Source organism: Tachysurus vachellii, chromosome 8 (genome assembly GCF_030014155.1).
Source record: "Tachysurus vachellii isolate PV-2020 chromosome 8, HZAU_Pvac_v1, whole genome shotgun sequence".
NCBI classification, from domain to species: Eukaryota; Metazoa; Chordata; class Actinopteri; order Siluriformes; family Bagridae; genus Tachysurus; species Tachysurus vachellii.
The window spans coordinates 12,303,222-12,318,267 of NC_083467.1; the positions used below are offsets into that span (position 1 = coordinate 12,303,222).

General features: G+C 36.9%; 1 protein-coding gene across 1 annotated transcript in view; it reads right to left on the minus strand.

The window, feature by feature from the left end:
- Nucleotides 1-15,046, minus strand: part of lrp1bb (low density lipoprotein receptor-related protein 1Bb) — a 196,447-nt gene that overhangs the window by 61,577 nt on the left and 119,824 nt on the right. The window contains exons 35-44 of the mRNA XM_060877188.1: nt 14,824-14,955; nt 13,252-13,386; nt 13,018-13,147; nt 11,517-11,643; nt 11,182-11,333; nt 10,726-10,850; nt 8,269-8,640; nt 5,037-5,226; nt 2,595-2,799; nt 837-1,029 (exon numbers count right to left, since the gene is read on the minus strand). Of these exons, the coding sequence (XP_060733171.1) occupies nt 837-1,029; nt 2,595-2,799; nt 5,037-5,226; nt 8,269-8,640; nt 10,726-10,850; nt 11,182-11,333; nt 11,517-11,643; nt 13,018-13,147; nt 13,252-13,386; nt 14,824-14,955 (1,761 nt within the window). The remainder of the gene's footprint in view (nt 1-836; nt 1,030-2,594; nt 2,800-5,036; nt 5,227-8,268; nt 8,641-10,725; nt 10,851-11,181; nt 11,334-11,516; nt 11,644-13,017; nt 13,148-13,251; nt 13,387-14,823; nt 14,956-15,046) is intronic.

Genomic DNA, 15,046 nt, shown 5'->3' on the forward strand with positions numbered 1-15,046 from the left:
GGTGTTAAACAATAAAAGCCTGCTGAACACTGATAAACGCCTGCACTGTTGGCAAAAAGTTAATTTCTCTCTCATTGGAATAACACACAATATCGCAGTAAGAACTTATGGCAGTGAAGTCTCTGTGGACTGCAGCCACCCCACATCTATGATTCTAGCATCAATAATTCACTGCACAATGACTGCATGATTATGGAAATGAGTCTTCACAACACAGTTGGCGTTTCATCTTATTACAGCAATCCAGAAAAAAGCCTCAGTGATGATTCTCAAGATGGAGGAGTGTCATGTCTGAAATCAAGATACACATGCTGATCTTAAAAATAGCAGCACATCAGTAACCTGTTGATTCATGGCCCTGTCTCCTCAGCATTGATGACTGTTACTTTTCCCTTGGCAAGAACGGTCGATGGAAGTCAGCTACAATCATTTGCTATGATGAAATAAATGAGAAGAGAAAATCCCTCACAGCAGGCTTGCGAACACAGGCTTCCCGGAGCCTCTTAAACCCATTTCCCAATGTCCTACTTTTCGCATTTGCAACACTTCAGAGGCGCCCTTTGCGACTCAAGGCTACTTTTTTATTAATTACATCTCCCATTTAAGGTTTCTTCCCAGCAAATTAAGACCACGATCATTTATCATTCCAATTCCTCCTTAAAGATCTAAACAGTTATAAGCAGAAGATTCTCAGATAATGCTGGTTTACACAGTAACATGCTTATCGATGGGATGGGAAATGACATGAAATTCAAAATGCAACCTTCCGAAATGTCACTGACAAAGTACATTTAAAGAATATTTCAATTTGATGCCACAATTGTGTGTGCACTTACAATTATTGGTGTCCTTGGCCACTGCAATAATTCCCATAGGCTGGTGAGGGATATCAGCTCGCAGCACTTTAGTGTCACCTCCAGTAAACTTGTTGGTTCGGAGCACGGCCCGTCGTGCCCAATCAGACCAGAAAATGTAATTCCCATGAATAGCCAGACCAAAAAACATCCCGGATCCTGACCTTACAATAACCTGTGTTCAAAGAAACATTCAAGGAACATGCATTGGGAATTCAGTAGTATACAAATTTGAAGTAAGCACCACTGGAAAAAAAAAATCTTTCTGAAGCCTGGCTGAAAGTGTGTTTGAGAAAGCTAAAACTAATGTGTGTGCAGAGGACATGCTCTGTGCATAATCCCCCAGCAGCCAGTTTAGCCCAGATCCTGCTAGTGTTAATGCAGGTGTCATGGCGGCGGACACAGATATACATCACACGACTCCTTGTGGGACTTTCTGAGCTGGCAACGGGAGGATATCTCACGGCACTGGAGCTTCAGCCATTAACAGAAACACGCTTGTAGCCGTGATCACATTAGCCCCGCCACCATAGCAGGATTAATAGGACAGGTGTTGATTAAGAGAACCCAGCTTGAGCAAACAACAACTGGCGATCAGAGGAGGGAAGATGGGGGGTTGTGCCAGATGGTTTTTGATGCAGCATATTGGCTAGGAATTAAATTTGCGGTGCAAGCTTTCTCCTCCAACACCAATTATCTCTGTTTATGTAATATCAGAGTTGTCAAACATACTTTTCAGTTAGCTGCAGTGCAAAGACGTGTACGTTTACACACGGCCTAGTATGTGGTAGTATGTGAGAAGAAAATACTACGCTGAAATCATCAGTTGTTCATTTTTTGTTGTTCGAGCAATTCATATATAAATATATAATCATATGTCAAGTCCAGTGCAAACGAGTCCAGTGCAAACTTGCTCCTAAAGGTTACACGCTGTGCCCTTCACTAGTGATGGGAGTTTGATTCCTACTGTGGTGCCAGGAACCCACAGCTGTGAAGACAATGGGTTCTGCTTAATTTTTCACTTTTAAATTGGCTGGCTGAAGGCTTCGTTCGGTAGGGGTCTTAATGCGAGCCTTCATTAGCAGCACCAAGTTTTTGGAATTGAGCCTCGGGGAGGCTGAAGTGAGAGATACTTATGGAGTCTGACCTGACCATGCCAGCTCATGTATGACTAATTGAGGTGGGCTGAGAACAAGTTGTGCCAAGCACAAATTGAAAACTGAAACGTAGTAAAATCACAGTAGAGAGATTTACTGTATGACTTGAAGGCTAAAGGGCTGCTCTTCCAGCCATCATGAACAGGAAGTTCTTCTAAAGGAAAATGAATCATAATTAAACTAATATATTGTGCATGGAACAACACAGTGTGTCAGGGAATGCTAATTACTAACTGTGGTCCTTTGTGTGGTCATTAAACACTAGACCCCTATCATGTTATTGTGTTTCGGTGTCAGCCCTCTATAGGAAACAAGTGGGGAAAAAAAAGAAACTCTATGTCTTTAAAAAAGCGACTAAAAATGAATCATCTAGTTCGGGTACTGAATGGAAAAAGATGTATTCTGCTTCCAGTAAAATACGTTCAGGGGCACATTTCATGTCATGCAACTTGGATTTTTTCAAAAATATGGATTCAATTTTATGCCCTGCTAAAATCAACACAGATTTACAATTAGAATTTTTACAATAAATAAAAAAATCAGTTTTCTAAATAATGAAGAACAGAAAAGCAGGTGTGCTCACGTGTCTGTTGGAGCCATCATATTCACAGCGTTCAATTTTGCCCAGGCTTCCATCAGAAAAGTAGAGCTTCTCTGCTTTGTTGTCAATAGTGAGTCCATTAGGAGTGAACACATCTACACTAATGACCACTTTTATATTGTTCCCAGCCAGTGTGGAGCGCATGATGCTTGGCCTCTGTTCATTCCAGTTAGTCCAGAACATTAGGCTGAAAATTTTAAAAGAGACAACAGCTGAAAGCAACACTAGCACAAATAAGTCATTTCAAATAAATAAACAAGAATCATTCAGCCTTGTTCGCACAGTAGAGTAGCACAGCATGTTCAACACCATACACAGATCTGAAATGCTCTTCAAATAGATCACACAGAAACCCACAGAAACTTCACAGCCGTCTTCGCAAATAGACTTTTGACAAAAGTCCAGCTTTCACACACTAATGGAATATTAGTGAAATGCATGCCAGTGTCTGCCAATTAATCACTCTAGGTTATATTCTAATTAACCGCAGTCTGTAGTCCATCTAAAAAAATGTACCAAATTACTAACTAAGGACATTCTCTCAGAGGCTGGAAGTTTAATTTAGTCAATGAACCCAAGGTTAAAAGATAATATGAATAGCATTATGACTCAGTCCTCAACATAAGCACCGCTGGCTCACGGCTATATGGATGTGATCGTTTTTCGTTTTTTTAATTATTCTTCACAAATGCTTTACATACAGAATTTTGACATTGAGCATTTTATGAAGTCATACCAAATAAATTTTCTCATTTCAGTTGCACTACTCAGGTTTATATATATATATATGTTAGTAAGGGTTTAAAGATCAAATGTATAAAAAATATTTTGTCCTCTACAATTGCTACGAAGTGATTTATTTCAGCGAGAACAAAGCCGAGAGCTGTAATGTGAAATGCTTTGAATGGTTGCTGGAATGCAGTTCTGAAGATAGACTATGACGTCCCAACAGACCACTGATGACTAACCCCTTTATTGCCCAGCCTTTGGCTGTGCTTTATATACATAATGTCAAATTACATGACCACTGCCTGATTGTGGGGTCCTTTAGGTCTGCAGAGAAGTGTGCTTAAGAGAATTCAAGAGCAATCAGACAAGAAAGGTCGTGTTTTATAGTCTAATGTGAATGCAGGACTTTATCATTGGATTTTTAATGTGCTTTAAACAGCTTTTTGCTCTATCTTTGTACAATAACCTAATAATAATAACCATTATAATACACATCATCAGCATTATGATTAGTATTCATATTATTATTAGACAACTACTACTAAAAATAATAATCGTAACAACAACATAATAATAATAATTATTATTATTCTTATTTTTGTAATAATAATTATTAGTATTATAAATAATAATAATAATAATACTTATTATTATTATAAATAACAATTACAACAATAATAATAATAATAATAATGATGATGATAAGAATTATCATCATCATTATTATTATTATTATTATTATTGTCGCTTGAATCATCATTATCATCATAATAGAACCATTTTTTTTTACCAATTTGTTTTCATTTTGTATCTTTCTGAACAGAACCAATTTGTGTTCCTGCTCCAGTGTTTCATGCCTCCAGTGTTTCATTTAAAAATGGGTCCTTTACGAGACTACTCTGCTTACAGCAGTGTTTTGTTTTACACATACTGGATTTAGCCATTTGCATTTGTATTTGTTTTTAACATCCTTCTACTTTGGAGTGTGATTTGTTACATGTAGTATAGTAGCATCTTCACGGATTTCCCTGCTGTCACCCAGTCTTCAAAAACCTGCCTATAGATAGCTATCTAACGTCAAACCTTTTTTTCATGAAGAAAGTGACAAATTCTGCACAGGCTTTATGTCTCGAGGGAAAATGTTTCAGTTTAGGCCTTAGGACTTTTTTCAGCTAAGTACCTTTTCACTCTGGGACAATTTAGAGTGTTTTTTTTGCATTTTGACAAATCCTTTAGGATTCCATAATGACTCAATGACTCATTTAATCTATGTCCATGTTTGCATGGACATCTTACACATCCTTTCTTACAGGATATCTTACACATCCATACTGCACTTTTACTGTTTCTACATGTAACTCAGCTGCATGGTAATTCATCACTTCTGTAATGTTTGTACATTCTGAACTATATATTACACATTCTGTTACTACGTGTAGCAGGTTGCACATCAAATCCTAGTGCCTTTTCTTATTTCTCATTATTTCTATTCATTATTTTATAAATTTGTTTTATTGAATCTTGAAAATCTTGAATTATTTTTATTACATTAAATATAAAATTGTATATGTTTTGGTTTTAATTTTCAGTCCCTGTAATATTTTTAATCCCTAATTGACTAGTTTTTTTTTTTATTTTTTTAAGTATTAATACATAATGCATGGTGTATAAAAGAGCCAAGAGAATGTCACTGACTTTTGGCACTCATCTAGCACTAGCACATGCGGATGGTCATCTTCAGACATGGTGACCACAGGCTGCCTTCTGAATGCTCCGTGCCTGCTCTGGTCCACTGTGTGTCTGCTGATGCTGGACGTAGTGGAGCTGGTCCAGTACACTGTGTCCCAGGCATGGTGGTAGGCCAGGCCCTCCACAGAGCCCACATCTAAAGCAAGGCGAGGGAGAAAAACGATCAGTTCAAGAGAAAACATTATAACTTAGGATATTTTGTCTTTGTGTTTTGATCTTGATCATGATTAAAGAACAAAATCTAAGTGCAACATCACTGATATGAAAAATAAAATGAAAAAAGTTCAGGTAGGTTTGTGCATAACAAAAGGAAGAAACTTAACTGGCAAATGATGAACTATCCTATAACAAGATTTTAAATTAATGGAAGCTATCTACAGGAGTCTATCGCTAATTAATTTTTCACAATAAACGACGTCTGGCAGCAAGCTTCTCCGTAACTAGTTTGAGAACCAGGCAGTAATTAATAGGGTGTGTGTGTCTTAATTAGGGGAAAATGGATGATTAACATCGTCACCTTCTTCCAATGACAAGAAGAGCCTCTCTTTCTGTCTTTCTGTGTGTGTGTGTGTGTGTGTGTGTGTGTGTGTGTGTGTGGTGCCATTATCGTTGTGTGTTAGCTCTCCATCAACTAATTTGAACAAATAATGCTTCTTCATCCAGCCAAGGTGTTCCTGTTGACAGCAGAGAGACGGGCTTTACAAAGCCAGATTATATAACATAATGACTACAGCATTGTGGTAAAAAAAAGATGTGATCTCAGTTAAGGTGTGAAATAACCCTAACAGCCCAGGCTAGTCAAGGCTGAATAGGTAACACCATTAAGAAGTTGTATTTTTCACAGTTGCTTTGTCTCACAAAGGGATGGAGGAAGCAAAGTCTTGTCAGCTGTTAATTCGTTATATAAATCTTGCATTTCTTTTGTGCATTTTTTTTAACTGATTACCACTGGCCATAATATCAGGCTTGTTTGACGTTAGTAATATTTGATTCAGACCGGTCTCTCATCTTATTTTGAAGATGAGAAAACAGATTGTATTCATATAAATAGTTGTATGCTTAATTAATAATAATAATGACAACTGGCTAATATACAGTATATGTGTATATATATATATATATATATATATATATATATATATATATATATATATATATATATATATATATATATATATATACTACAACCAGACTAGAAACTATGCTCAAACATCTTCCTACAATAAAAGTGGCCTGACTAAACACCTTACATAAAATTCAGCAGCCTAGCCACATCTCCAGACAAGACTAGGTGAGTAAAATAACAGCTTTTACCCAGTCGATTGTTTTTGATGATCAACCAAGAATCAGTCAGTGGAAACAAATGATTCTGACACAATAATTTTCCTTATTCTTTTTTTTTTTTTTTTTTTTAACGAAAATAAATCTGCTCCTATCCACAGCAACACTAATCCATCCATCCATCAAACCATCTATCAAACCATCCATTCATTTATCCATCCTTTCTTTTTGTAATTTTTATCCTACACAGGGTCACGATAAACTTGGACTTCCAAACTAATTAATGTAGATAATTCACTTTATTTTAAATAAACTTGAGGCTAATAACCTAACTGCTTGGACACACGTGCGCTTGTCATAGCCATTACTGAAACTGGCTAAACAGAAACAGAACCAAACACGTTCCATAGGTTCCTCATATAATTCCATTTTATTTTTTTCATTTTATTTTATAATTTCAGATTAATATCATAAGTGGTATTTCACCTGCCAGTAACTCAAATCATTTCGCCATCAGCAAGCACTAAAAAACATGCTCACTTATGCTCATTGCTATCAATGCATCCGTAAGTAATAAAGAATTAAGCATTACTAACCTGTTAGAAGTAAATGAATAAATCAGTACCCACTGATTTCCACATTAATTAAGCAATTTCAATTCTAATAGAAATAATTTACAAATTAGAGCAGGTCTTTGAAATTACACAAAAACAACAGTAGAGAATAATATCGTATTCTCTGCTGAGGAAAATGATGTGTTTTTTTTTTTTTTATTTCTGCCCGGTAGAACATTATACAGTAATTCTGATCTCTCAAGCATCACTATTGGCTGATTTAATTTAAATTAGACATTTAGCTAAAATTCTCAGTACTTAAAAGGTTTAAAGTTAAAAACGCATTGAAATATTAATTAGCATTTGTCTATATATTTTTTTCAAAATTCATTCAGCCATCTTAAGTAACTGCTTGATCCTCACTTTACTGCTTTAATCATCACTCGACACCTACGTATTCCTGTTCAGCTGCTGGAAGAGAAAGCATCCATATGAATCACTCAAGGTTAATGAGAACCTTATGTCTACTGGAAAAAGTAGGACTTACAGAGTAAATCATGCAAACCACCTTGTTCAGATTGTAATTAGTTCAATCCTGTTTACGCAGATGAGAGCATGTGCTTCAACAGGCTCATTAGGCCAATAATTGGTAATAAAGCATTGTTAGGCACTGAACTTTCACTGTACGCCATATCAGAAGCAGCTATTGATTGCTACCAGGATGTCTAGAATGCTGTATATTTTACATAGAGAAATCAATAAGCACGACAGTCAGAAGCTTTAAATGCATCACCCCTTCTTCCATCCCTATTTGTGTTATAGTTTTGAGAAGGGTGGAAACAAGGCAAGATATTTTAATCCATCAATAGTGGGAACAAGGAGAGAAAGATGCAATGTTGTAAACATCATTTCTGACAGCTAAATTGCTCCCATTTAGTTGAAGAAAAATGGAGGTGGCCATTATAACACTCTTACTGGGTGTAGCATGCAGTAGGACCCGGCAATACATCATTCGACCTGACACTTAAGGCTTCCAGCAAATGGCTTTTCACAAATAGTTGCTAAGAGGCAGGCATGGATATGGTAGCAGAACATTTAAAAATATACAGGTCAGAGCATTGACAAGTCGACATCACGATGAAAACAGATTTCATAGTGCATGCACATTTCCCGTTACTCTCCAGTTGTCCTTTTTAGAAATTCTTAATTTCATGTGTAAGGGACAGAATTACAGCTTATAGGCTACTAATGACCTAAAAAGCAGCTATTAATAAACGTTGTTGGCAGGTCATGCCGACTGCACCATGCAGCACACAAAGATAAATAAAGAATCTTCAACTTACTGTCAACTATGATCTGCCTTCCAGACCAGTCATCGTTAACCATCTGTATATTCCCATAATGGATGTCACTGAAGAAGATGCGGTTGTGATCTGAGGTGTGCTGACGATAGTCAAAGGCCAGCGCTATCACATTTTTGAAGAACTCCGGCTTTTCAAATGGCTGGAGGGGAGAATTGAGGTCGCTCTCATCTGAGAGGTGAATGCTTTTCAAGATGGTCCTTTCTGAGTAGAGTAGGTAACCTTCGTATCTCTGGCAGGCAAAACCATCCTCTGCCAAGTAGCCATGAGCACAGGAGCATGTCCTCCTGCCACTGCCCAGGTGAAAACAGAGCTGCTGACAGCCACCATTATTCCTAGCACAAGGGTTTGTGCCTAGAGACGTCAAAGACATGCCTTAATAAATGACAGAAAATTGAACGATTTTATGGTCATAAATAAAGCATAAATAAACATAAAAAATATGCAATGCATTTTCTCTTTATTTATTTTTACATTTAAACTACACTTTCAAATATTGTATTCTTTTTCCAACATTAAATTAGAGGTCTATCCTGATCCCAGGTTATAGTGTGGAATTTAGCATGTTTTAGTATGTTCTCTTATTTCCTCCAAAATGTGTCATTAGTTGAATTGGCAAAGCTAACTCAAAAGGGAAGGAGTGTGTACAGTATGTATGTGCGTGTGTGTGTGCATGTGTGTGTGTGTGTGTGTGTGTGTGTGTGTGTGTGTGTGTGTGCATGGATCCATTGTGACACTGACCAGGATACATCTGTTACTCAAGATAAATTAGTGAATTCAATTTTAGACCAAACTAGACCAATTTTTGGAATAAAACAAATGTATGTTATATCACATGATCATGTAAATAGTAAAGTTAATGCTCATTTATAATGTTCTTCAAAAAGTATGTATTTTTAAAGCTTTTTTTTTTCTTAGCTTTTTTTATTAAGATTTTAGGGGAGGCAGCCAGTAAGCACTAAATTTAGTAAAAACCTACTGGGTGAAGTTTCATCATGAAGCTGTTTGAGAAGATTCCAGAAGTGTGCACAGATTCACTAAGAACTTGAAATAGGACGCGTTCCTGATCATTGCAAGTCTTATGATCTAAGCGTTTATAACCTCTCGCTTAGATTACTGTAACTCTTTATATTTATGCGGTATATCTAAAACTCAGATTACGCGTCTCCAGCGCGTTCAAAATGCTGCTACCAGATTTCTCTCTAGCTGTCGCAAACATGAACACATCACTCCCATTCTCAAATCTCTACACTGGCTGCCGATTTCTCAGAGTACAGATTTTAAGATTCTACTCTTTGTCTATAAGTCTCTCCAAAATACCGCTCCTCTCTACTTATCTGAACTTCTTCATCCCTACTCTCCTATTAGAAGTCTTCGCTCATCTGACCAGGCCATGTTGGTGGTTCCTCGTGTACGGCTCAAGCGTAGAGGAGAGCGTGCCTTTTCTGTGGCCGGTCCTAGACTATGGAACTCCCTGCCACTAGAGATTAGGATGGCACCCACCATTTCTAGTTTTAAGTCCATGCTAAAGACCCACTTATTTTCTCTAGCCTTTTCATGATTGCCCAGGGGTTTATGTCTGTTTATATCTGGTTTATGGTTTATATTTATTTCACCTTCTTTTAAACTGGTTATTTTATTATATATATATATATATATATATATATATATATATATATATATATATATATATATATATATATATAATATATATATAATATAATATAATAATAATAATATATATATATATATATATATATATATATATATATATATATATATATATATATATATATATATATTTTTTTTTTTTTTTAATAATTCTTATTTTAGTTTCTTGAACTACTTTGTGCATGTGTGTATTCTTAAGTGTATGTGCAATGTCAAACGCACTGTGAAGCACATTGGTCAGCCATGTGGCTGTAAATGTAAATGTAAATGTGCTATACAAATAAAGTTGTACTTGAACTTGAACTTATGATTACAGTGATTTCAAAGTGTTAATGAAGAAAAACCTTCTTCATACTAAACTGATTTAATTAAAAAGTACTCATTCTTATTTGCACCAATGTACTCTGACACAATTGCACACACACACGCGCACACACACACACACATACACAAACACACACACACAAACGAACACGTTACATAAGGAGGAACCATCAGAATGTGAGATGTGTGCATTTATACAGCTATTTAAATGAAAATAAGATTTACAGGGTATTAAATGTTACGGTTCTATAGCTAAGAAAACATGAAGGAACGGATCAGTGCACAATTCATCGTTTAGTGCATCTAGAGCTGGTTTTAATGGTGAAGCATTTATCAACGGCCATGGACACTGTAATCTAAAAGTGTGTTGTGGAACAATTTAATAAAGAAAGAGCTACAAAAAAAAACATTAAAGAAAAAAAAACATTAAGTTGAAACCTCAACCTTTCTCCCGGCCTCTATTAAAGATTTTCACATCCTTCAGGTTGACACCCAGACCACTTCTCATTGTCACAGCCTCGCTGGCATCACTCTTTAGCCCACGGCGAATGGAACCATTGGCATGAGCTCTGCCATAATCAGCGCAACAGAAACAGGAAATGAAAACTGGCATCAGTATAATCAGTGGTACTTATATAATTAAAAGTGATGGTGCTTAATTAAATTCACAAGCCAGCTGCATCTACATCACTAGCTGAGCTAAATCTCACCTTGAAAATGACATTTAGTAAAAGTTTGCTCAATTTCCATAAAGTCAGGAATCTTGCTGAGGGAATGTCAGAGGCTTATGCCAGGTCTCTTAGTGTCCTTGCATAGAAGAGGTTAAACCTCCAAGACTGTAGCAGCTGGCATTGAGGGCCACTTTTGGAAAGCCCAGCATTTAGTAAAATAATAAATTACCTGTCAGACCAGTAGATGTAAGCTCCGAACACAGCCACAGAGAACAGATCCACGTTGGCGGCTGATAGCACAATCTCCCGGTTTTCCCCAGTCTCAAGGTTGATCCTCTCTATCTTGTCGGTTCGAGCGTCACACCAATATAATCTATTTTCCTAGAAAGCAATTTGAAAATGCACATCAGCGCATCTTCTTTTGTACAGGTCCATTTTATCATCAGCAAAAGAAGAGGAATGAAGAGCAAGACTCAGGCTGGAAGTATGAGGGAGCATGATGGAGAGACTTACAAAGAGAGAGAGAAAGATAGAGAGAGACAGAGATGGAGCACTTTACCGTACCTCGTAGTCAATGGAAATTCCATTTGGCCAAGCGATGCCAGAATTAACAAGCGTGACTTGGTCCGAACCGTCCAACCGTGCTCTGCCTATGCAAGGATTCTTCCCCCACTCAGTCCAAAATAGGTAGCTGTTCAATTCCAGATGATGACACATAAATTGGTCAACCGTTATTTTTTATTCTATTAAATATTTAAAAGATTATCATATGCATGGTGGTATGAGAAAACCCTTCAGACGTTATTAAAAAGTAAATTCTGAAAAACAGACCAAAATGATAAAGATTTTTTTTTTAAGTTTAAATGCAGTAATAAAATGAACAGATTTGAATGGTCCAATGATTATTTCTCCTTGATCCGTGAAGCAAAGTAACGATGAGACAAAGACTCTAATGTGCTGTGACAAAAAAAAATGTATTATGTGATTTATGGTCATATCTCCATGTCCTAATACTTTTTACTAAATAATTTTAAAACTTGTTAATATATGAACATGTACGTACATGTTGCTCACATATTATTATTGTACAAAGATACTAAATGAATTTGTGCTGAATATTGTGCAGTGATACAATTGGCATTAATGTAGTAAACGTAATGGGTTGATCTTCAGGATCCAAAAAATGCCTTAGACCATAAGGGTTAAATTCACAGAGTAATTTTTACCTTAGGTGATGAGACAAAGGCTTAATTTCCTACTGTAAACATATAATTCTTATACATCATTAATGTTCTTTTCCTTTAAGTAGAGTGTGAGGAGTCTTTCGATAAAGTGGGAATGGAATTGAATTTTGGGGCAACCGGTGTGATTGCATTAGAAACATGCTGTATTTAATTAAGACGAATCATGAGAAAAAGTTAAATGGTAACAAAACAGAAATATGAATAAACACAAGACCTCTTCGTAACTGAAGAAAATAATTTCCACTAAGATTCTTGATGTTCGCAGAAAAAATATTTTATAAAAGTCCAAATTATTATAATTTTTTTTGTTCTAATTTAGTTCTTAATGAAGTTAGTTATGTTGGAGACTAGACAGATAATCTCTCTTATACATGATACAAGTATTTAAACTTCAGGTTATTAAAAGACCTAAACAATCTTAAGCAATTGTGATATACATTAACTTAGCTTAATTTCAAAACATTAAAACATTGAAGAAAATCAATCTAAAGTCGTAAAACTTAATTAAAGTATTTTTCATTTCCATAAGCAGTTGAAAGTCACCCAGTTCAGAGGTCTTTTACAGACAAGGTCACTGCTATTTCAGGTTTGTTGCATATTTTGACCATACCAAAAATATGACAGACAATTTTTTTGGTCAGTGTTCAGCTCATTGGACCAAACCCTGAATTTCAAACAAATTCCTGTCAACTGAGAAACATCTCCAAAGGGCAAAGATTGTGAACCTTCCCATTGCAATGAGGTCAGTGAGGGTGATTTTTTTTTTCTGAGAAAATCAATGTGTTATCTTGGTGCGAAGGCTCTCTGGTACAGTGACATACCCTCTCTGTGGATGCACTGCGATGGCTCTGGGCTGGTCCAGCCCCTCTGAGATCACCACAGAGCGGTACATGCCATTCAGCCGAGCAATTTCAATGAGGTTAAGGCCATGGTCTGTCCAATAGAGATTCTCTTTATGGAGAAAATCAACAGAAAGTTAAAGTTTGTGTTATGATAGCACTCAAAACAAACTCTTTACAACAATCATGTCCACTTTAGGTAGAGTATAATGATACCAGCAATCCAGTCTACAGCAATGCCCTCCACTCTGCTGATGCCGGTGGTAATAATGTGTTCTTTCCATGTCTGGTCTCTCTTGGCCCTAGAGATACGGTTCAGGCCCATGTCTGTCCAGTAGACTGTGTCATTGCCTGTAAACAGAAGACCATATTTCATAACAAGAAACACTGAACACAAGATGCTTCCCTTATCTATTGACTTTGATGTACAATACATCGTTGTATGTACAATACATTTGTGTCTTTGTATTGTCTTATGTGTTATCTTTGATATTTCATATGCATGGAAAAGCAGGTAAACTGTATTTGTGTAAAGCATGTTATGTTATGGGTTTATTATGTGTTTATTCTCAATACTGAAAAATAAAAAACACTTCATATTCCCGATTCATATAAACTGATTTTGAAATATGCTTGTCTTCAGTACTAAGAGGTTCTCGTCAGAGTCAAAAACAGAATTTACTAGCACACAAATCGGCCTCAGTGTTTTGTCCACATAAATCTGTGCAGTGGTAGTGTTTTGTTTGCTTTCTATAAAAGCGTTCCGCTACATATGCATAGTTTAGATCCAGATAATAGGTCTTGAATGCACACCGGCAGCCAGCTGGAAGGCACACATCCGTTTCATACTCCAACAAGCTGCCTAATAACGGCATGCAAAAGCTATGCGAATGGATTCAGCTGTCATGGACTAAGCTGGGCTCAAGTACAGCCTGCTCACCTGAGCTGAGCTGGAACGTACTGCCCTTGTAGAGAAGGAATAACACGAACAGAGAAGAGAGACGGACCATCTGTACACCGTGCCCTTTGGCTAAGGTCAGCATTTTTAGCTGTGCCTCCTTGGTCACAGAAATCAAGGGTGGCAGGAGATATGATCTCTCTGCTCAGTTTGAACTTATTATTTAGGGGAAGCAGTTCAGTTAAGCACATAGCACACTGTTGATAAACTAAAACTTATTTTTTTTACGACTGGGACTGGCTTTTTAATTATTCTGTTGCATCACCCAAGGGCTGCTTCCCCTTCATTCAGTCTTTGTACCACTTGTCACTATTGCATTTTCAGCAAACAGGGTCAATCATGTTGCATTTGAGCCGCGCCAAATTCATTTCAGAGCAGCCTGTTGGGAGAATGAATAATGCAGAACCCCACAAAATTTTCAGCACAACACCCGGTTCCTGCACAGCCGTGTCTACTTCACCCAACCTCTGTTTGATGGATTGTCCAATATATTACAGTGAGCCCCATGTGATGCTGGGTTTAGAAGATATGAAGGAACATTTATCTGTGGTGCCTCTGGCATCAACTTACTTAACCCGTCTCATCCTTTTATCTTTACCAAAGATGATATAGCAGTGTATTTGATTGCCTTTATACAGGTGCAAAACGGAGCAGCTAAAATTAGATCGCAAGTCTGACAGTAAACAATATGGAAAACATGATGAATTGGAAGTGGAACGTATCTCTGAGGTCGTAGAGTAAGGCAACACAAGAATTCTGAGAGGGAATTTACCACACATAAAGCCTAAGACAGAGATAGCACAGGAATAGACAGAGTGATGGATGTTTACCGGCGTGAAAGTCCACTCCGACAGCAAACAAAGTGCCAGTGATGGGCATCAATGTCTCTGTATGATCTGTTGGGTCCAGAGAGATTCCACGCATGCCCTCATGCACGGAGTACATTAAAAAGGCACTCAGGCCTAATGTGAATGAGACACAGAAACAAATCAAGTCTCCAGTGGATTTATAACTGATGCTATACTGTAGCATCATAATGAAAAATCCCAATAT